This window comes from Branchiostoma lanceolatum, chromosome 7 (genome assembly GCF_035083965.1).
Source record: "Branchiostoma lanceolatum isolate klBraLanc5 chromosome 7, klBraLanc5.hap2, whole genome shotgun sequence".
In the NCBI taxonomy this organism is placed as follows: Eukaryota; Metazoa; Chordata; class Leptocardii; order Amphioxiformes; family Branchiostomatidae; genus Branchiostoma; species Branchiostoma lanceolatum.
Window position 1 is genome coordinate 14,003,136 of NC_089728.1, and position 22,516 is coordinate 14,025,651.

Sequence of the window (22,516 nt, forward strand, 5' to 3'; positions counted from 1 at the left end):
CAAATTCAATACGAGACCTGGATTGTGTATCTGGTCAAACGCAATGGCTGTTAGTGTATGCTACAACTTGAGATGTGTATAGTATCAGTAAAAAATGGGCGTATAGGTACCTACATTCTGGAGTAAGTGCACATGTGACAGGGTTTTCCTAAAACATCGCACCAACGACCTCTACATAACATGGCCGCTTCGAAGGACTTCAACTACTATCAGAACTGTGCAAATTGGGCATCAGAACTTCGATCTAGATTCGGAACTCCATCTTTTGCGACCCAGAAGGGGAATTGATAACCCTATGCGTTCTGCACTCTGTGTCATGATAAATAGGCAATATTAATACTCCATACATGTCCACATCGTCCGGATACACAATGCAAAGAGGCAAAGTTAACGCAGTCCGTGACCAAACACCAAAAGAGTAGGATTAGGTCCGCCACATTATTGTGCAAAATAACGAGTTCACTGGAAAGTAGGGCACACTATTCATCAGGGAAAGTAATACATCAGGAACAGATTGGACTACAAACTAGCTGATTAAATACGTACCTTCTTTGACCCTGGTTCCATCGTACATACTCAAAGTTTTCGCTGCAGCTCAGTTTCCACTTTTCTTGCACCATATGACTTCATTCTAACTCTTCGTTTAATGTATACTGTGGATACCAAATTAACTTAAGTTTTGAATGAAACTTTATTACTTATAAGATAACTTACAGCTCTTCCAAAAACTCCATAAAACCATACAACTTACATTCAAATAGATATACCCCTCCTTAAGAATGATATAAATGCTTTTTGTATAGATATCTATATTTTCTTTACATACGTCCTTACATGTACGTATACAACATCGGTAGTGTTACAACAGATGTTTTTGTATATCATTTCAATCTTATACTATATAATTCATTTGTACAGCAAGCATTCAAAATTGTAACGCTGTCCGACTGTTGCCTTTAGTATAAGGAAAATCATTTATGTTTTCGTTGTCACAGACAACGCAATGTAATATAAGAAGGACGTTACATTGTACTGCATCTGACAGAAAGTTCTGCCCAGTAGAAATAAGTAATTTGTCGCCAGTGCGGGTCACTGTGCCTTTGCCACAACCCCTTTGTGGCAATCTGTCTATGTCGTGCATCATTGCGTATTGCAGCCATTTATATCTACCGTAGAGAATCATCCAATTCACGAGTCACTCGATCATCGCATGATCTAAATAGCCTCATGAGCATGCTTTGTGGGTTAGCTCTCTTCTCTTGCTTTAAAAATGTGCCGTTTTCTGTTGTATTTTAGATTTCTGATATTTCTACCATGTTTCCAGCCTACCGCTTTAAGCCTGAATGAAGTTGGAGAATTGAAATCAACAAGATGGCCGTCAGAACTCCATGGTGATCAGAAATCGGATGCAAAATCAGAAAACTACACATAAAAGTACATAATGGCATGTAACAACCCCTGCATGGTATACAAATATGCCTGGACGTTAGAAATTCCTCCATTGATTGTAAAAGACTATTCTAACCCCATACTACATACTCTTGTATAAGGTAAACTAGACTTATGGAACTGTAGTCATCTACTAATAGATGCCATACTTTGTACCTTGTACAATTGTTGTTATTATCATAAAACAACAAAAAGGAGCCCAGCCACAAGGCCTGCTGTTGAGGCTATAGTCAACGACAATGAGTTAGAAATATCACAGGTTCAGCTGTTCACAGGGTCACAATCTGCTAGAGATTAGGTAATCAATAACGAGTACCTTTGGCATTTCGTTCTGCGCATACATGCCATGTTTAGTCTGTACGTATACAAGGACAAGGTGAAGGATGTACCAGGTGTTAGCGTTCAAGTCTTGTCGTCTTCTTCTTCTTCAGGAAGCCTTCAAGTAACTAGTATATAATAGCAGGTAAGGCCCATTCCACTGGACGACGATCGCGCTGCGACCTCGCTGCGACCTAAATTGAATTTATGTAACCCTTGCTTTTAGAATTGGATATCATTCGGAATGTAAAAGTATGACTGAAATTACCGTGAAAACACAGCAAAACACACAAAACGTAAGAAGGTTCGTTTATTATCTATGGAATTCGTTGAGAGCTCTGTTCAGTCGCTCGGTCGCAATGTGGTCGCAGCGAGGTCGCCGCCCTAGTGAAATGGGGTGAAACGGTAGCATGCACCTGAAGTCACTGTCTTGCTCTTGGCTCGCGCATGATCACTACGTACAGAGCCCAGTATAAAACGTTAAATATGACGAAGGCCACCGGGAAACCGATGCGACTGAAGTGGTCAATAGCGTCGGCAATGTCCAGCCCTGTCAGCTTTTTCTTGGCTCTAACCAGAGGGTCCGGAAGGGGAAGTCCGACAGTGTCTTTCTTCCCGAGAACTTTTCCATTCAAGCCATTGTCCTGATCTCCGTCCATCTATAATCAATATGAGATATGTTCATGAGTATGAGTTTCTTCGACAGACGCGGCAATGCCAGCAAACGCTGAGGTCGTAATTTCAAGGTAAATGAAATATGCATTGACACACCTGAATAAATCAAAACTAACACATTTAAGCTTAAACATTAGCCTCCTTCGCAGACTTCCTAGAGCGGCGACGTTTACATTGGGGGGGTGGGGGCCAATACGTGATTTTTCACACAGGCCAAGTTTCTCTAATGCCGGTTTAGAGACTTTCGCCGCCGAAGGAGTTATGTCGTCGAGGGACAATCGTCTCTTGTTGGAGAGACAAAGTTTTCTAGCGACAAACCAACATACATAGGCAGATACTTAGAGTTTATCTCTCAATATAACTTCCGAAGCCCACTTGCATGTAGGTACATACTATGCGTTTGGCTGTGAAAAATGAATACCTTAACTTACTTAATGCATGTGTCAGTACTAGAAAAGTCCAAGTTCCAACACCAGAATAAATGCACTCTCATGCCAAATCACGTTCTATACTATTGCACCTCATCCAATTCCTGTAAATTAGATCCACACGGACTAACCATTTCGGCTAGACGATATATAATTCTAACGCCTCATTTCAATGAGAAGTGACTCTTGAAGTGCCACTAAGAGAATTGGCATAAATCATACCGAAATAACGACGCCGCGCAAGGCTTACTAAGGCCAACTGGGACAACTCTGGCGTAGTCTGCAAGTACAAATCAGACTACAGTGGCTTTTGATATTAGAATGATAAAGTGACTGTATTCCGTACTGTTCATTTGGCAAATCCTACCTTCTCCCTTTGATACATATTACCATAAGCCTTTACGATGCACTAGAATTCATGCATAATGTAGATTTATGAGTTTGTCTTAGAGCCCGTGTGCCAAAAATGCGCCATGCATGATAGAGAGTGTGTTAAAAGTCTTACTGCAGGAACTTTGCCTAAAATTAGTTCGCCAAGAGGTCAAAAAGTGAATTTTGATCGGGCTAGGGATAGAAAGTTGCAGAACCTTGGGGATTCGTGCATATAAGGGTAATAAAAAGACAAAATGAAAATCTCTGTGATAATCTGTTATGAGGTGAAAGGTTTGTGGCCATTGGTGTCCTGATGATTCAAAGGGGATCTGTTCGCAATATCGGACCACGGAAAGGGGCCGAAGAAAGTCATTCGTCACTAATTTTATATCTATTATTATATCATTCCACTCATTTTATATCTATTATTACGTGTATATCATTGCACTGGGGGGGGGGGGGGGGGCTTGATGCGATCGCACTGCGACCTAACATTTGACAGAGCGCTCAACGAAATCCATAGATAAAGAAAAACGAATCTTCACACTTTGTGCGTTTTGTCTTCTTTTCAGTCATGCTTTTACATTGTATATGATATTCAGATTATGAAAGGGTTACACAAAGCCAATCTAGGTCGCAGCGAGAGCGCAACGCGATCGCCGTCAAATTGAATGTGGGCCCGAACATGGCTTCCTACCACCAGCCAACCAAAGTTGGCGGTAGGTTGGGAACAGTCTGACGGTACGTAGCCCCTATTTTTTGGCACGACCGGACCCCGTGTTGATTATAACTCGGAGTTAAAATCAACCCGGGACCCGGTAACAATTAGACGCCGTATGCTAATTCTGAGGACAACGATAGGTACCCATCCGGGGCCCGGTAGTCCATCGGGACAAACTTCTGGCTTCGGGGCCCGGCCAGGGCTACACTCCCTACGGGCACCGCTGCAACTGTGACCGTAGCAAAATCGGGGTCTTACCCGGATTCTCCTGGAGATGTAGTTCACCGCGGCGAACTCGATGAGCGCCAGGAATACAAAGAGCTGACAGCCGAGGAGCCAGACGTCCACAGCGCGCACGTACGACACTTCAGGCATGGCGATGATCCGGCCACTCTGCAAAAAAAGGCTGTAGTTAGCACCAATACTTTATGATACCGTAAGTGGACGTGTCCATGATTGGGTCATAAAGGCTTATTAAGAGACATTAGGTAGAGGATAGCACTGAATGGGCTTGCATGGGTCCTAGTTGAGGACATCAAGCGTGGTAGTAGTGCAGGTTTTTTTCTTTCTTTTTACTCCGGAAAGGAGAGTGACCTCCTGATGGAGTATTAGAAATGATATTGTTTGCACGTTCGCAACTGGAGCTCACGATCTAGTTGTCACATTGGTGTGTAACTTGGCATATCTTCTGCTAGGTTGAATTGCGCGTGGTGATGCATGATGTCTTTACACCGTAACTGCTTTTATCATCAATGTAATATTGTAATTGCACCCCTATATTGACGCGCATGTGGAACAGCCCAGCCATTTGGTACACGTGTTAGTTTGGTCCGATCGCGCGCTTTACGCTCTTTTTCTTATCATTTTTATTAAACATCATTGCAAAGTACAAGACAAAGTGGTGATGGGCCCCAGAAAACTACGAATATCAACCTTACCATTGTAAAAATTGAAATTGGAACAAATAAATACAAGCACAACAGAAAATTGAAGATCTCATAACTCGGTAAAATATTAGAATTGTTTGTGAATTTCTTGCTTTGTTCATTATTGTGAATTTCTCGCCGATTCCGTCTGTCAATGCAGCTAGCCCGTGGGACAAACGTTGAACCCAGTACTTAGTTCTCCTGCCAGTCTCGTGACACACCTTCTTCTGCCTCACATCCTGTCACTCTACAATAGTCAAATAACTAAGCACACAAACCAAGACAAACCGTTCAGACCGAAAACAATGCCTCTGTTTTCACGGAGGTAACGAATAATACCAATACAGCTTTTGGGTTTGACAGTCCGGGATAGAAGAAAAAGTGCAACACAACTTTATAAATTGTAAATTGTACATTCAGTCAAATTAAAAGCTTTTGGTGTCGACAGTTTATGTTTGGGTCAAAATAAATATATTTTTTAATAGTTTCTTTGGTCGAATAAGGTGGACCCATGAGTAACAATCTTATTCTGATAGTAGTTTACAGCTGTGCAGGAAGTGTATAAGACATTCTGAAAATAGAAAGTCGGTAATGAGAACGTAACGAACTATCCTTAAACACAAGAACGTACACTGATTCCAGGTAAGGCCTCCATTCCATTAGACGGCGACCTAGCTGCGACCTAAATTGGATTTGTGCTACCCTTGACTGCTACCTTTAAATGTAAAATTCGCTGAATGCTCTGTCAACTCGCTCGGTCGCAGCGCGGTAGCAGCAAGGTCACACCCTAGTGTAAAGGGGGTATGTAACAGGGAGATATTTTGGGCGAAGGACGTCGACTCATCATCATGCCATGAAAAATTACAGAGTCTGTCATGTGCAGCATCCCGTGGGAGGCAAACAAAGAAGCTTCTAATTCCATTTCGATCCGGGGCAACATGATTTATAGCCTCATTTTTGGGAACCTTGAGATGTTGATCTGTCTATTGGAGATTCATCAACTCCGTTGGATGAAAGGATCGGGAATTTTCGGGAGGATCTGATGATGATGGGTGTTCACGGCTGAGAACAATCCTTCCTTAACTTTCTAACCATGCTACTAGACTATTTGTTTCCTAAGTCTCCCACACGCGCTGCGAACTCGCTGCCTTCAAACCCACATTGGATCTGTGTAACTCTTGATTTCTACATTGAAATATTATGCTAAATGTGAAAGTATGATTGCAAAGACCACACACATTGTGACACAAGTCGTTAAACGAGGTCGCAGCGAATCGCCGTGCTAGTGGAATAGGTGTGTAATAGTCACAGACCATATGCACAATAATGAGAGCCAGAACCGAGTATGCCATGGCTCTAAATTACCGCAATTCATCTTTTAAAGGAAGCTTACTTATGCCTTCAAGTTGTAAAGTGAATGATATAGCGTGGATGTAACAGAGTTAACATGAAACACACGCAATGAAGATTTAAGACACATTTTCTTGGGTTACAGGGTTAAAAGCTTTTGATGAAGAATTGAAGGCGTCTTGCCTTATGGTCAATTTCCTTATGGGAGAGGGGTCAGCTGATGAACGATCAAAGGTACAGCAGCTCAACTACATCATAAAGTTGGCTAGCTTTCTGCTTCATAATGAGGCATCATCGTAGGGTCATTATTCCTTAACTGAAGGAGAGACAGACCACAACGAGGTTACAAGTCGTTAGCACACATTCTGGGACAGTTAACTTTCAATTCGTCATCGTTTCCGACCTATTGATCACGCAATAACTCTTTTAGATCGAATCTTGTAAGAACAAGATTACCTTCCAAGTATTGCACCTTATATCATGCAAATCGTCTGGAAAGATTACATAATATATGGATGAAGATTGCAACTTTACAAACCTAAGTGGATGAAATTTACCCACACGCAATGTATTAATGAAATTTTGTTTCGAGACAATTTTCTTTGCTCGATCAGTTTGAACGATGTAGGTGGGATTGCCAAGTTGGTTGTATCGATACAATACGTTGGTGTTTGGATGTTGTTTCAATAGCTCTTCAAACATTATTGATGCTATGGTCACATTTCCAAACCGGGGCCCGACCGGGCTGTTTGAGGGAACGAAAAATAAGGATGTATGTCAAGAGATAAAGACAAATTATGCTCAAGATTAGTGCACCTCTGGACCTGAATCCGTACCTGAACATGAACATGAGTTGTTGGTTCACATCACTGCTCATGATTGATTTTTCTTGTGTTTCGTGTGTTATGAACTTAAGTTGTCTTTCATATCATACTTTTCGCCCCCCCCCCCAACTGCTGGGGAGGGCGCCAGTTTGAAGATTTGATCATAGCATAACCGAGATATATATGCAGTTCAATATTTCATAATCTATTTCAATGAAAAATCCAGCACAGTTTGGTGTACCTGAGTTATCATTGTGAGCACAGTTGTGACGCCTAGACCTGTTCTTGCCGGGGCGGACTCCATGTTGATCCAGAAGGACACCCATGACATTGCCACGATGCTCATGGACGGGATGTACGTCTGTAGGAGGTGGTAGGACAGCCGCCGGGTCAGGGTGAACCGCAGCTCTCCGGTCGTAAACACGCCGTCTCCCTGCACAACTGAATAACAAGTGCGACATGATGAACGGGGTGACCTTTACTTTTACCACGGTGGAGAGATAAAATCCACCATAGGTCATAACTTAGGTAAGGCAACATTCTCTGTGCGTTGGTCAGATCATTAGTCTTTGTTAAAACTTGATAAAGGATCAAGACTAACTTTTCGCTACCTTTCTAATTTACCAAGTTGGACGCGCGAGAGAAGTGAAGAAGAACAACGTTGAAGGTTAACAGTAAAGAGAGTTCAACTGAAGTGACAAAATAGGAGGCAAGAGCTATAGGCTGCTCTGATGGCCAACTGAAGGATGTCTCTGTTGTTTGTCACAGTTACTTGTGGCATAGCCTCCTTAGCAGGCTTTACGAATCGGGCTTTTCTGGATTGTAGTGTGTTTCTTTTTCTGATGGAATATCAGTTCTTTTGCACTCGTTTTTCTTTGTGGCTACACCTGCTAAGGAGGCTACTTGTGGCTCAACATTTCTTACCGTATCAAGATGATCGGCATCGAAACAGGTCAACGCCATTTCAACAGCATCTTCTAATTAGCCATTTTGTGTTATATTTGTGCAGATTATTTTGACTAATTGATAGTACGTGGCAATTCATGCTGATAGTTATCAATGCAACCTCTGAGAGGAAAACAAGGCATTTAAGATAACACAAAACGATTTTACACCCTACTGTGTGTGCAATCTGGGTTGCTACGTTTCACATTAGCTAAAGGTCTTGCAGTTTATCATTTTTGTTTATTGTTTATTTGCACATAAAAACAATTTGGTTGCAAACAGTAAAAATAATAAAAAACATGCAGGGGAAACATGAAACCTACATGTTTTTCGAGGGTTTCCCCTTAACTGATATTAATTACTTATTGTAATGATAATTGCTGATTAGTTTACAATATATGCATAGGTGAACAAGATTAAACAAAACAAAACAAAGCTAATCATTATAGATAGATATGTAGATTAGGAAAACCTACTAGCTAAAGAAATAATGCAATCAAATGACATCAAATTTTACAGCAGTCTTTTACGAATTAAGACATCTATGATATTGTGTAAAAGCAATGAGACCTGGGAGTAATGTGGTAAGTGCAATGAAGGAATAAACAGTATCACGGTAATTAGCTATTTTGTTTTCGAGAGGAGGTACTCATAATTCAGAAATAGTGATGCTCTCGTTTTAACAATTCGGATGGGGAATTGGCAAGGGTAGATGTGGACATTTACCATACGCCAGGCTTTCACAATCTTCCGAGGTATTGTTCATACACATGCCGCCGAAGTAGTTGCAGTTCCGGCACTCCTGGGTGGTAATTTTCTCCACGCTCGTGCACTGCTTTCGGAGGCAATCCTCCGACATATGGTAGTCACACACTCCTCCCTCGTACACGCAAATGGCTTCTGAAAAATCGAAACGTACGCCTTGAGTTGGAGCTTACGCACACGTCCAATTACTGAGAAAATAGATGGCCTTCCTGTCAAGTTTAGTTTGCTATCATTTATTTTTCTTACATAATAGGTAGATTTGGCCCTTTGGGGAATCAAGCCTAGCTCTGTGTACTGTCTATAGCTTGTATGCATCTGACTATCACTGAAAAATAGCCAAGTTCGGCTGAACTTGAACCTTAACATATTTATCGGACTGAACGGATGTGAACTTGTGTGAAAGGTCTTGACGTGAATGGATTGCATACACGTATGAATGACGACGGTTGCGCCAAAACGTTACCTGGCGAAACAAGCGAGTTGACATATGCGAAGGTCTCCACACTCTCCAGTTTAAGTTGAGAATGGAGGCCAGATGTGCGGGTGACTACCGGAGTTTCTCCGGGGAACCAGTAGGTATTCCAGCCCCACAAAACTCGCACGCCTCCGCCTGCAATGAACATAAAGCATCTAAGTAGAACCATAGAGAAACTAATACACAATATCTCTTACTAAAGGGTAATGTCCACGTTATTGCTTTTTGATCTTGCAATATCACACTAGAGTGATGTTTTATTAGGGGTATGCGTCACCTCACTGGGGATAAACTGAACGGAACATAGGACGTTGTTCTTGAAAAATGTCCACCCTTCGTAGACTTTATGATACGGTAATGGTCCTCCGTGCCTTGAGATTCTACATACATAACCTGGCATCACGACGAATGAAGCAATCGTATTCTACCGTAGCTTGCTCACCATCGTTCTAATCTAAAATTCCCAAATTTACAATGTAGTAAACGGCCTTAAAGATGGAACAAATGGTTTAGTTGAGGTTAGACGTCTGTGGTTACTGCACATTACGGTGAATCAACCTCCTTGGGTGAATAGAATCCATCTAACTGCAACAATTCAATTGTTCATTGTCGTCATTGGCAAGTTACACCGGATGAGTAGTACTTGGTAACTCCGTAATTATCTAGAAAAGCGCCAAATGATGATTAAAATTGAACACGCTAACGACGACTGCACGAGATTTGATACATCCGCAAGTTAAGGAAATGTTTGTATTTTGCTGACTCACATTCTCCAAATCTGTTCTTCATGCAACTCAATAACCATTGGGATCTTAATTTGATGGTACACTTTGGGCTATAAGTCTGCCTTAAGTACACCCTATCAGTAGAATGAGTGAGGAGAAACATCGCGTAATGCTTACCAAGAGGCTTTATGATCTCCATTGATATAATTCAAAAATGGCCCTTGTATGTATGTCAATTGGTTTCTTTTACCTCAGAACGAATTTCATCAATCATTACGCCTCTGTAATATCTCTATAACAGGTTTTCAAAAGTCTTATGAAGATATTTGCATCAAAGAACAATACTTTCTGAATGATGGTATAGCCTGCCGTTATAAACTGACTATAACTAGTGCTACTGTCATATCCGCCCTCCAAGACACTTAATATGTAAATTGCAATGAAGCTGAACGGCAATGGCAGCACATACACAGACGAAGCATGGTTTCCAGCACTGACACACGTTTTTGTTCCACGGAACATTAAAGCGAAGTTCCTTGTTGCGTGCTACCTCATCACTAGAGCTGACAATGACAAAGGGCAATGGATTTTCCGTGTAAAAGTTTGGACTTGATAAATGGTCGGGGGCGTCCAGACACTGGAGATGTGGAACCTTCCTAATGGGATCCTGACGTCTCTAATTTAACGCCTCTACTAATTGTTAATGGTAGAATCATGATCGAAGGTCGACTGTAACTTATCAAGAGGTTTCTTCTCCATCATACAATCGATATGTGGTGTTTTTGTTGGTCTCGGGGTTGCTGTAAAACTAATGTTTTCGTACCTAGCAATAGATTGTATTCTGATCTAAATTGTAACCGGGTTAACCAACGTCACTCGCAGAATTGCTCTCTATATACAATTTATCAAGAGGTTTCTTCTCCAATATACAATCGATATGTGGTATTTGTGTTGGTCTCGTGGTTGCCGTAAAACTACTTTTTTCGCGTATCTATAGCTAGCAATGAATATGTATGGGTTGGTCTCACGGAATAATGTTACAACCAAATGTTGCACACTTTGATATAGAATATGGTGGAGCAATGACCATGAGCACATACTAACCTACATTCTAACCATATACCAATGTCACTCGCAGAATTGCTCTCTACATGTAACTTATCAAGAGATTTCTTCTCCAGTATACAATCTATATATGGTGGTCTCGGGGTTGCCGTAAAACTACTTTTCTTCGTATCTAGCAATGAGTCGATGTATGAGTTGCATGGGAGATTTTTGTAACCAAAGTTTGTGCACTTTCACCGCACGAAATGGCCTCGGATCCTGGCGGATACGTAGACGGATTCCTTCGGAAATATTCCTAAGCCCGTGCGAATTTAGTCGGATCCGTTAGTTACATTGGATCCGTCAGTATCCATCAGTATCCACCAAAAATGCAAAAAAAAATTCCTGTACGTATCCGCCGGGATTCCGAGGCCATTTCGTGCAGTGTTTGATATAGAATATGGTAGATCAATGGCCATGAGCACAGCAACTTCCGGCCTACATTCTAACCAACGTCACTTGCACAATTACTCCCTACATGTAACTTATCAGGAGGTTTCTTTTCCTATATCTAATCAATATGTGGTGTTTTTGTTGGTCTCGCGGTTGCTGTAAAGCTACTTTTTTTTAGTATCTAGCAACAAATTGATGTATGAGTTGGTCTCACGGGAGATTTTTACAACCAGTTTTTGCACACCTTGATATAGAATGTGGTGGATCAATGGCCATGGCACAGCAACTTCTGACCTACATTCTAACCAACGTCACTCGTAGAATTGCTCACTACATGTAAATCAAATTATTTCTTCTCCGATATACAACCGACATGTGATGTTTTTGTTGGTCTCGCGGTTGCCGTAGAACTACTTTATTTCCGTATCTAGCAATAACTTGTGAGATATATGGGTAGCCTCATGGGAGATCTTTTCCAACCAAACTTTTGATATAGGATATGGTGGATCAATGAACATGGCATAAGCACAAAAACTTTGGCACCCTTTCCGATCTACGTCAGAGGTTACTCACAGACTGGAAATCTATCGCTAACAAGTATCAACATCACATGATGAGAGAAAGCAACACACCAGTTGCCATGTTCACAATTCATTAACGCTGCACTCACGAAACCGATAAAAATGATATGGTCTGCTTCAGTTTTTGCATCAATTTCAAAACAAGACAAGAACCGATCCAGTTGAAGTCTTGCACCTCACAGGCCGTTAAAGACGTATCTCGATATATTAGGATAAGTTCACCGAATGAGCCATGCATCTTGTAAGCTACTTGATTTATCCAACCATTGCACTGAAGCGTAAATACTGGAGAGATCAGAGAGGGGTCAGTCACTTTCAATCGAATCAATCTTACTATGTCTCTCTTACAATGACGCGAGAATGATTTTGCCCACTAGCCTTTCGGATCGTTACGTAGGCAATTGACTAGACACTTTAACCTTTTCCTATTTACAACCCTACGTTATGTTTGCTCTCAATGTGATGGCATTGGAACCCACTTACTGGCATCATGATAATGATCTGCACTTGGCAACAAATACTCTGTAAATAATGACTGACCTACTTCGAATATCAGATGACTCGGGTGACATATTGTATAATCTAAGTAACCTAGTTTTGAATTTGTTAACTATTCTTTTTATAGCTCAGTATAGTGCATTTCCATCGACCTGTGCTTCAGTTTTGTGCTGTTTTTGTTAATTTTGTTTCGTCTATAGTATGTATTCTAGTATTGCGTTTTGTGTACACCTTCATGTATGTTGTGACGTGCTTTAATTTGAGAAAGTTTGTATTGAATTTTGGATATTGTTCCCAGGGCTAAACCTTTGCAATAGCCTTCGGCTGGTTAGGTAGCCCTGGCTGTACCTTTTCACAGCCAAATAAATAAATGAAATCAAATCAAATCAAATATATACAATGTTATCAATTATTGTGGTAACAACGCAAGTTCCAAATGCTTTTAGCATTTCAATCCCACCTTGAGATCGTAAAATGCCGTATTTCTCATGCACGTATAGCATTAGAATGTGCACATTTCCGCAAGGTAGATCATTTAAGTCTTGGAAATGACTTTCAATTTGTTTTCTGCTTCCATTTCAGTGGAATGTCGTTAGTAAAACCGATCACGTTTAAGATCCAGAGAGATATCTTATAATCCTAGACGATAATGTGCACAGCCAGGTCAATACCCCCGCCAACGCTATCTACTCGGTCCCAGGTGCTATTTCCGTATTAATGATACCCATTATCGTAAACTCTCCGCGAGGAATCTGAAATGTTTTTGACACGACTACCAATGTATAGAATGTTTGATCAAATCTGCAAACAGAAAGAGCGGAAAGACATACGATTTCTTCAGTTATGCACTACGTAGACTTGTAAACAAATGTTCTTATCGATTGCAAAATTAGATGCTATCACACAAATATGTGGAAAGATGTATATATAGATTATATATGACTGTGTACTTTCAGAATACGACACCATCAATATCAATATTTCATACATATATGTGATCATGATATAATGATTAAACTTACGGATATGAAAGAGTAGGCTGCATTTCTGTCTGTCCAATGGATAGGCCTGCAGTTGCATCAGACACGTGATTTTCATAGTATGCCTGTATTCAACACAAGAGACACATTTCTAAGAAACTACAGTACATGTATGTTCTAATACACATTGGAGATGATGACCGCGTGGTTATAAATCTAAGGTACTAAGGATTGGCATTACAGAAAACTTAACCATGACTCTCACTCGTGCCGTTCAGGGTAAATGATAAGGATTAAAGAAAACCTTATCTTTGAAATGGTGGATGCATAAGTGGCAATTTCACAAAGAGTATGCCATACACATTCATCTCAGTGTTACCTCAATGGCAGATTTATTGTTATGCATCGAGGTTTTGTGCATAAAAGTAGGTGATCCTCCCACAACGTTTTCACAGGTTATCTTCTGATCTTTCGCATGGTTGTTCTGTTGATAAAGATCAACCGCATCCATGAAGACCTTGACAACTATGACAGATGGCGCGTTTGACTACATAACCCTCGAAGTAAAGATTTCTTAATAAGACAAGTAATCATCATTTTATGATTATTTTTTCAATCAAAGCTGGTCTGGCGTAGCAATGGTAGCACGTCAATGGTCTTAGAATTACGCCCTTTGCGGTCATTGACCCAGATCACGTTCTTGAAGTATTATCTTAATGGTTTCTACCGGCTCTAGAGACCGATGCGCATCTATATGTTACACAGAGTGCCGGCTCATTTAACATCGTAAAAGATAGTGGGTAATTCTCACATAAAGTTCACGGGACGACCACCCTGGGTACTTCCCTCATGACAACGCGTTATCGGGCCTAGGAATCAGGAAGCATAACCACATTCTTCCTTCATGTAGGGCTTTATGCATGGGTGCCTAGAATTTGATTAGGGGTGTTATTAATCAGTATGTCATGAATCATACTGAAAAATAAACTCTATGTTCGTCAAATAAGAAACAATTAGTTACGCATCACTCATTTGCCATGAGTGTGGTCGGAGGACTGATGATTCAACGAAATGGTTTTGTCCAAGTGTATTTTCGTCATAAAAGTTTTTCATGTTTATGCACGCACTTGTTTCTAATCAGCATCTAGTAGAATATGGTTAGTTGGTGGATTTCAACATATTTTCTTTGCTTTCGTATGTCTATTATATTTTTGGTTTCGTATGTCTATTATCAAAAGAGCTCTAGAGAGAGGGAGAGACATATCATGTTCTCTGCTTGAATTCACAAAAAAGAGTTCTGAAGCATGCCTAGCTGGGCTAGAAGAGTATGCAATGATGGAATTGCGTTGACAGGGAATGTTGTACAAAACTTGTTGACCGACCATGCCATGCGGAGGACGCTTCCGTCTAGCGACACGCTGAGAACAGGCGGCGTCTCGTCGTCAGACTTTGCCACGGCCTCTATAACGGGTGTCCAGATGTCGAAGCCGGGCGGTGGGTACCATGCTTCCGAGACGTTAGCAAGCCGCGAGTCCGCCCACTCACAGCCCAGAATCAACGTCAGATCAAAGTCCTGGAGAGGGGTCAGGACAAACAGGACACACGTTTCTACCTTGTAATTAGGTCTTTCCACTGAGTATAGTTTATCTCCGTAGACTTCATTTGCAGGCGGCAATTCATTACAATTATCTGACGGTTATTTGGTACTAGGGCGAGGGTCTGACGGATAATGTGGCTAGCATTAGGATGACGATTACGTCGAACTTTTGATGAATTCTCAATGGATTCGCTAATGAATCGTGACCCATATCACACGCCTTACCTTTGATTAACTTTGCCAATACGTTATGGAACGGTGACTAAAACGGCCCCCCGAGGCTAGACTACCAGAGAAGATGTAGTATGGCAATGGTATGAACAGTAATCTAGCATAGATCTGCTAAACTTCGCGTAAGACATTCAAGGAAACTGGATGATTTTGTCATCGGCAATCTGCCCCATGACCCAACAATGGCCAAGTTTGTAACACATGTAACACGTTTGTAACACAAAACCGTAACAAGAATTCAATACAAGCTTCCCTGGATGGGCTGGACTTTTCAAATCAATACAGGTTGAAGAAAACAATAGTCAGCTCACCATTGTTTTCTCGGAGAACGATCCCATTGTGTCTATGTAAACGCTGCATTTAACGTCCACCGGCGGCCCTGTAGGAGATACAGGCGTCAATGAATTATATTCGCTAGGGAAGCATTGGCCTTGGGAACTTGTACTCATCTTATCGAACTGTATCGGACTTACTTATCCCTAGATCGCTAAATTATACACCCTACTGTGGTGTTTGCATGCAGAGGAACGCGTATAGTTTTCTTTGGGCATTTGAAGTACAGCGTAAGCATATTTCCCATAACATACGTTTGTTGCACGGTGGTTAGACTTGAATAACGCTATCTCTGTAACTAGTATTCGTGCATGTAGAACTCTCGGTACTGATTATTGGCATTTTCATAATTGGGTTTCCATGGTATAATGATGACTGAAAATCTACAATGAAACTACCGATAACGAACAAGAACGTCAACATAAACATGCTGAGATGTGCATTAAAGCATACTGTGATGAACAAACTATTAATGACTTGGAAAAGGGACAATTATAGTTTGCCGATAAACACAATCGCAAGGATCAACGGTTCGCGGCATATGGAGTCAGTCGGTCTAGACGGCCACATAAAATAAATGATTCATCGAAAAGTTGTAAAATTACAATTCTAGATGCCAATATATATAGTATATATATGAACTGTTAAATAAGTCCTAATAAATATACTGCTTGTGTGTCAAGATTTGAGTGCCGCCTTGTAAAGCCTAATATATGGTATCTTTGGTGTGTATATCTTCTAGGAATTTAGCAAAAGAGTCACTTATAACGAATCAGAATATCATAAAGTAGATTTATCTCAATTGGTTCAATCATTAATTACATGTATATCTGTATCAGTATATCTGAACAAATGCTGATTTAACAGATTTATACTAATTATCTTCAACTGAATATTATATAATGTACCTTTGCGTTTAATAGTACGTCACTGATGAAATAACATTAAGATCATACTATACTTTGACATATTTTGATAGATGAGAATATAGTTCATTACCATCATTATACCACACTAATTCTGATTAATGGAAAACAAGTTAAGCCGTGCTCAAAACATATAGGAACGCTTCATGCTTATCAAGTTGAACTTTGAAACACTGTTCTGTTATTGACGATATCTCTTCAACCAGTGAAGGGATTTGAAGGGCATCATTTCATTATTCATAGAATCAATCATTATTTTCAGCCATAATCAATTTTTTTGTTGGGAAAATTTTAGACATTGGACATATCATATCCAGATTTTTAAATTATCATGCCGCAGAAATTAGGCCAAGCCTAGCTTTGTATCAATCACACAAACTCTTTTTGACAAGGATGGACGAGTCTTCTCAGAGCAAGGTCTCAAACAAAGCACCATACAATTATGACAAGGACTTTATCTGCGATGGACAATACCAGCAGCACCATCGACGCTTGGGTGTTTTGATACAAAATAAAATGCATTGACAATGTCGTTATTTGAGAAAGACAATACCAACAGCGCCATCCACATATTACGCTTCATCGGCTTGGATCCAGACATATAACTGTTAAATTCCAAATTCTGGTTGAGTCACTTATAAAAGACAGCGGATGCTTTCGAACACGTCTGACCTTTTTCAAATCTTTCCATTGTTTGAGTAATAGCTATTTTCTTGCGTGTCTGACGACCTGGATGTCTATAACCTTCATCGAAATACCAAAAGTGACCCATGGTCTTCTTTGTTGCATTGATGTATCAATTGGATGTATTAATACAAAACGCCAAGCAACGACAAGGATAGTATTTGAGAGGAACAATACCAACAGCACCATCCACATATTAGGCTCCATTAGTTTGAATCCGGACATGTAACTGGTGAACTCCAAATTTTGGTTATTGATAAGTCACTGACGAAAGACAGCGACTGCTAGCGCTGTCTAAAACGCCCGACTGTTTTCAAATCTATCCAGTTGCTTGAGTAATAACTGTTATCTTCTGTATCTTACTACCTGGATGTCAAACCTTCATCGAAATGACAAAAGGGACTCCTGGTCTTTTTTCTTTTCATTTTCAGGTATACCTAAGAACCTTTGGGTGCCTTGGTACAGTAAGTAGGATCTCTATAGTTTCACGTTCATTTACTAGGCGTAAGAGATTGGCAGCAATACAAAAATGCATCCATTTGCCAATTAATCCACAACATCTCTGTCTATGGAATGACAGCTGCCAGAACGTTATGAGCTACCCATACAATACATATTGATTTATGTATGTGTATTTGAATATAGAAACTCTTAAAAGCATTGGGAGTGAACATCTAAGCAATCATAAATGAGTTTTTTCTCCATGGGAGTTCTTAGATATTCCCTACTTGCCAACAACGCTGTCTTTTTGTCCACCCATTGTCCATGAGCACGTTGTTTTCAATATTCAGCTTGTAACGTTTTACTAGGCGCTGCTTCTCGTTCGTGCTTTATCAAAGTTACATTGAATGGAAACTACTTTAAAGTTGCTTTCTCTCAGTTCATCAGTAACTTCAGCCTTTAAATTCCTGAATGTTGAACATTTATGATCACCACTTTAGATCTAAACTGTAATTCCCTGCTCCCTAATAGAACGATGAAGGCAAGCTTTGAAGTCTTGGCCATAAAAACGCTTGAAGAAAAGGCTGATTCATTATTGACATGCATGGTAAGACTAGCATGAAAGCGTGTAACAGTAAGTCAGAACATAAAGAACATTGGGCCGCTTTAATCAAATGAACAGAGTTTTCCCCCGTGAAATTGTTACGATGTCATACGAACGTTAACTGTTCCATGACTATAAAACCTTGATACAAATATATGGCTAGTGCTGACAGTACAGTGCTGTATGTCCAACTCTTGGCTGTTGTAGTAGAGTTGGTAAGAGAGAGTAACAGTATTCCTCACAATTAAGTTTCCAGTAGGAACCTCTACTTCTAAGGTTTTGTTGAGTGAACTTTTATGAAAAAAAAAATTAAATCCAATATAGAGCAACACGGTAGTAAGTGGAACGAAGGTTTGCCGCTGAACTGGTAGAATCTACGGGTAAAACAGAAAGACATAAACCGATTTATGATTGCAATTAAGGTATACGTATATCTTAAATCGGTAGGTATCTTTGCATTCTTTGACGCCTACATACTGAGGAAATATGAACTTCAAACTATGAACGACCTTGCAAGCTTGTGCGTAAATAACATAAGTTACAACCTGCTGTAGCACTAAAGCTAAAAAGTTGACCATTTTCAATAAACTTGGAGAAAGGTGCGACATTCAGTACGTCTTAAAATCTTTACAGAGACATAAACTCAGGCACATTGCACCTGCGAGCCCTCTCCAAATTACAGTTTTCAAAGAACTCGGTGCCTAAAACGTGCTGACTGAGCAAATACGTATAAGCTATGTCGACATTCGTCTCATTTTAAGACCCAACTGTAGAATAAAGCCAATATCCCATTCCAAGACTCAATGGAAGTTTTAAACAAAATGAAGTAACACCGTTATTTTTTACAAGGTTGGGGAATATTGCCATCATGGGATTACTGTTCTGAACCATATACTTAAAAACAATTGGATGTGTTAATCATATTAAGCAATGTGCTGCGCAACGCTTTCACTGCAGAATTTCGCGCAAAGAAAAAGGAGAATAGAATTTCTAAGGTGCACGTCTGACTACAGGAATCCTAGTTATGCTATGGTCATATTTCCAATCCGAGGCCCGGCCGGGCAGTCTTGAGGAACGAAAAGTATTAAATAGAAGATAGCAGAAAAACATAAAAGTACCAAAGATTATTTAAGAGCATAGATTTTGCATATTTATTGATATGACTTAAATTTTTCGTTTCCCGCAATCAGCCCGGGCGGGCCCCGGTTGTGAAATGTGACCATAGTATTACAGTACAGGAGGAATTTGGTAGATATAACGGAATTTAGCGAGCAAGACGTATTCTCAAAAGAAAGGCTTTGGTTGTGGAGCTAGTAGTTGCCAATATTTCTTACACCTGATGCCCTTCCGTAAACAACCGTGGTCACTACTAGCCTCCGACCGACATCTCTGCTTGACGATCCCGAATAAGCTAGAAGTGGGTCATGTTTATCATACTTGAGAAATGATTAGAATGAAAGTCAACGTTGTTTGCTCACTTGCAAGACGTACCAGACAATACATTTTCTGTCACTAAAATCTAACACCAGACCTTGAAGAGCATAAAGAATATTGAATAAAATGTTATACAATCTATAATATATAAAAAACGAATAGGTTTTAGGGGTAGTTTGACCCCATTGACTTCTTCCCGGAATTTTGGCTCGATGCATCTCAGTATTTCACCTTTATCTGAAGAGTTAGATCCGGGAGATAACTGGTTGAAGGCTCCCTTGTGTGTTATCACGTTTGAACAGACATACCTCCTTCCTGAGGCCTGACCCACGGCTCGTAATCTAAAGGCGGTCCGAAGGCAGGAGTCTGGCTAGTTGATAGTGGGGAGAACTGTTGTGTCGTCTGAGTCGACGCACCTGATCTGAAATATAATGAGCCAGAATTACTGTAAATGCAGAAATGTTCGCGTGGTTTTAAGTTCGCGGTTTTCGCGGCGACCGTTTCACCGCAAACTTAAAACCACCGAGAACATTTTGTCCAATACTGTAGCAGTATATGACTATAGCGCTGCAGCAAACTTAAAACCACCGCAAACACTCAATTTTCACCTTAGCGCGAAATAAAACCCACGCGAACTTATTGATTAAATGCATTTAAGAGTGACCTTCCTTTGCAGCAAATAATTTGTCAATATTGCAAACTAGATAAACTTGAGGGCGAGTGTCATTTTGTAGATGACTACACATTATACAACAATGAAAAAAATGTATACAAGATACGTTTCCTAGTTTTCGATATTTGAATAGCACAGAAAAATACGCATCCCTAATGGAACTGGACAAACCAATAAACTCCATTTGTTCATACATGTACAACTGTCTGAGAAAGCGAGAAGAAGTTGAACCTGTACAGAGTAGTAGCAATTAATTTTTAGATGTAGTAAGATATCACGTTTTACTATAACTGTAACTAATTGTGCTTCTGCATCACCATGTGCTTTGCCTGTAAGAGGATGAACGTACAGTAAAGGTAATTGTAGTGTAATTGTAGTGTTTTTGCAAAATCATGCCAGAAGGCTAATTGCATGTTGATTATCAAAGTAAAAGAAAAATAATGAGGTACAAACCACCAATGCCTAATCAACTATAAGTAAAAATAAGAAATCCTAATTAACACACGATGTTGCTAAGCGTGAAGATTGCTACAATGAGAGACAGTGCTGTATCAACTTCAAATTCTTTTCATTTCCGGATGAGACTATTTCTGGTAATTTTCCAGGCAATCAGTAGCAAGGCTAATATTAAGACTCATGAACACTTGTAAGAATTGTTTTCATAGAATATCTGGTGCATTATTTACATAATAATTAAACATAATACAGGTATTGTGATAGAGAAAATCTGAACAATTGTGATTTTCTAACTAAAATGTAATGCCAGGAAAATGGACTGCATAACGGCTTACAAGAGATATATTCGATTTTTATGCTATTTATTTGCACACTGAAGAAAGTGCGTTACTTGGGAATCCCTTTGGCCGCAGCTAGTCTTCTGAACCCTCAATCTTTAAAGCTATTATTTCAGTCTTTGTCTAGAATACTTTACCCTCCCTTCCAGCGTACTTCGCATGCAAGACAAGCACGTGCAAATTACTGCCCAATTACAAAGTAAACATCTTAGAATTGATAAGAAAAAATGGCGGATGCGAAACTAGATTTATTTTTAAGATCGCCTTCTTCATTCGATATTCTTTGATCGTTTCAAAGCTTTCGAAGTCCTTTCACAACCTTGGATGGTGCCGATAGGTTACCAAATGTCAGCACAGCACACCGGCATTCGACCTGGTAGCAGCGGTCTTCTTTTGGTATGCTAATGTAATTAATGGTACTAAGAAACATACCCTGTTGAGTGTCGGCGTTTTCAAACGGCGGCGGGTGGGGGGTGGTTGATCTACTTACCCGAAGGTTTCCTCCTCTGCAGCTGTTGCGATGAAGAAAACCATCTGCAACACGGGCACCAGGGCAGAGCACAGGTGGATCCTCTCCATGGTACTGAATGAGTAGTGACTGCAAAAGGAGGCGTCTCCGAGCACGGCTTGAAATCAAACGCCGCGCTATTAATATTCAACAAGAAAACTCTGTTTCTATAGGACAGGACTCAACAGGTATTCAAAACAAATTACCTTAGACACACCCGTTAGTAGATACCTTGATAGCCTCTGTGATTGGTTTGACCGCCCTGACACTTTTACAGCAGGACGTATAACAGGCTCTACATCACATGAAATGATTTTGAATAATAAAACGATAACGCTGTGAGAAACGTAACGTTCTTACCGTCACAGATGATTCCCAGGTCTTTGCTCCCGCCCAGATTGCAAATTCCGCGGCAATAAAAGAGCATGCATGGGGCGACCGCAGTCTGAGCTTATCTATGAGACGGAACCCACGGTAGCCGTATAACAAAGCATGGTCGTTTGACGACATAGTACGTCAGACGCATTAAATCAAGCATGCACCAACGGGGAATGATATTCCCGTCACGGGAGGCTCAAATCAATCACACTCGACGTTGCTCCACACAGCTTTAAACGTGTTGACGTGGTGTTCACTGATATAATACACAGTCCACTGCCTAAATGAGTTCCACAGTGTATACTCAAATGGGCATTAAACACGCAGCGGCTGCAACAGCCGAACAATTAAGGGCGACAGTCAAATAAGAAGAAGAAAGAGAGG

The 22,516-nt window shown here is 40.4% G+C and overlaps 1 protein-coding gene across 1 annotated transcript; it reads right to left on the minus strand.

Moving 5' to 3' along the window:
• Positions 1–382: 382 nt before the first annotated feature.
• On the minus strand, positions 383–22,426 carry LOC136437787 (glycine receptor subunit alpha-2-like). The gene is made up of 10 exons (XM_066432263.1): positions 21,737–22,426; positions 20,088–20,200; positions 15,669–15,736; positions 14,912–15,102; positions 13,572–13,654; positions 9,237–9,383; positions 8,735–8,908; positions 7,305–7,504; positions 4,222–4,356; positions 383–2,426 (listed from the first exon to the last, which is right to left on the minus strand). The coding sequence occupies exons 1-10, from the start codon at positions 21,823–21,825 to the stop codon at positions 2,190–2,192; spliced, it is 1,437 nt and encodes a 478-aa protein (XP_066288360.1). The 5' UTR covers positions 21,826–22,426; the 3' UTR covers positions 383–2,189.
• Between the last annotated feature and the right edge of the window lie 90 nt (positions 22,427–22,516).

Bases quoted from the DNA above. Each gene is read 5' to 3' on its own strand.
- LOC136437787 (XM_066432263.1), bottom strand. From the start codon at position 21,825: ATGGAGAGGATCCACCTGTGCTCTGCCCTGGTGCCCGTGTTGCAGATG. The intron at 15,737-20,087 runs GTATGTCTGTTC...TATCTCCTACAG, and splicing joins GGTCAGGCCTCAGGAAGGAG to GGCCGCCGGTGGACGTTAAA. The intron at 8,909-9,236 runs GTAACGTTTTGG...TCGATTTTTCAG, and splicing joins CAACTCGCTTGTTTCGCCAG to AAGCCATTTGCGTGTACGAG.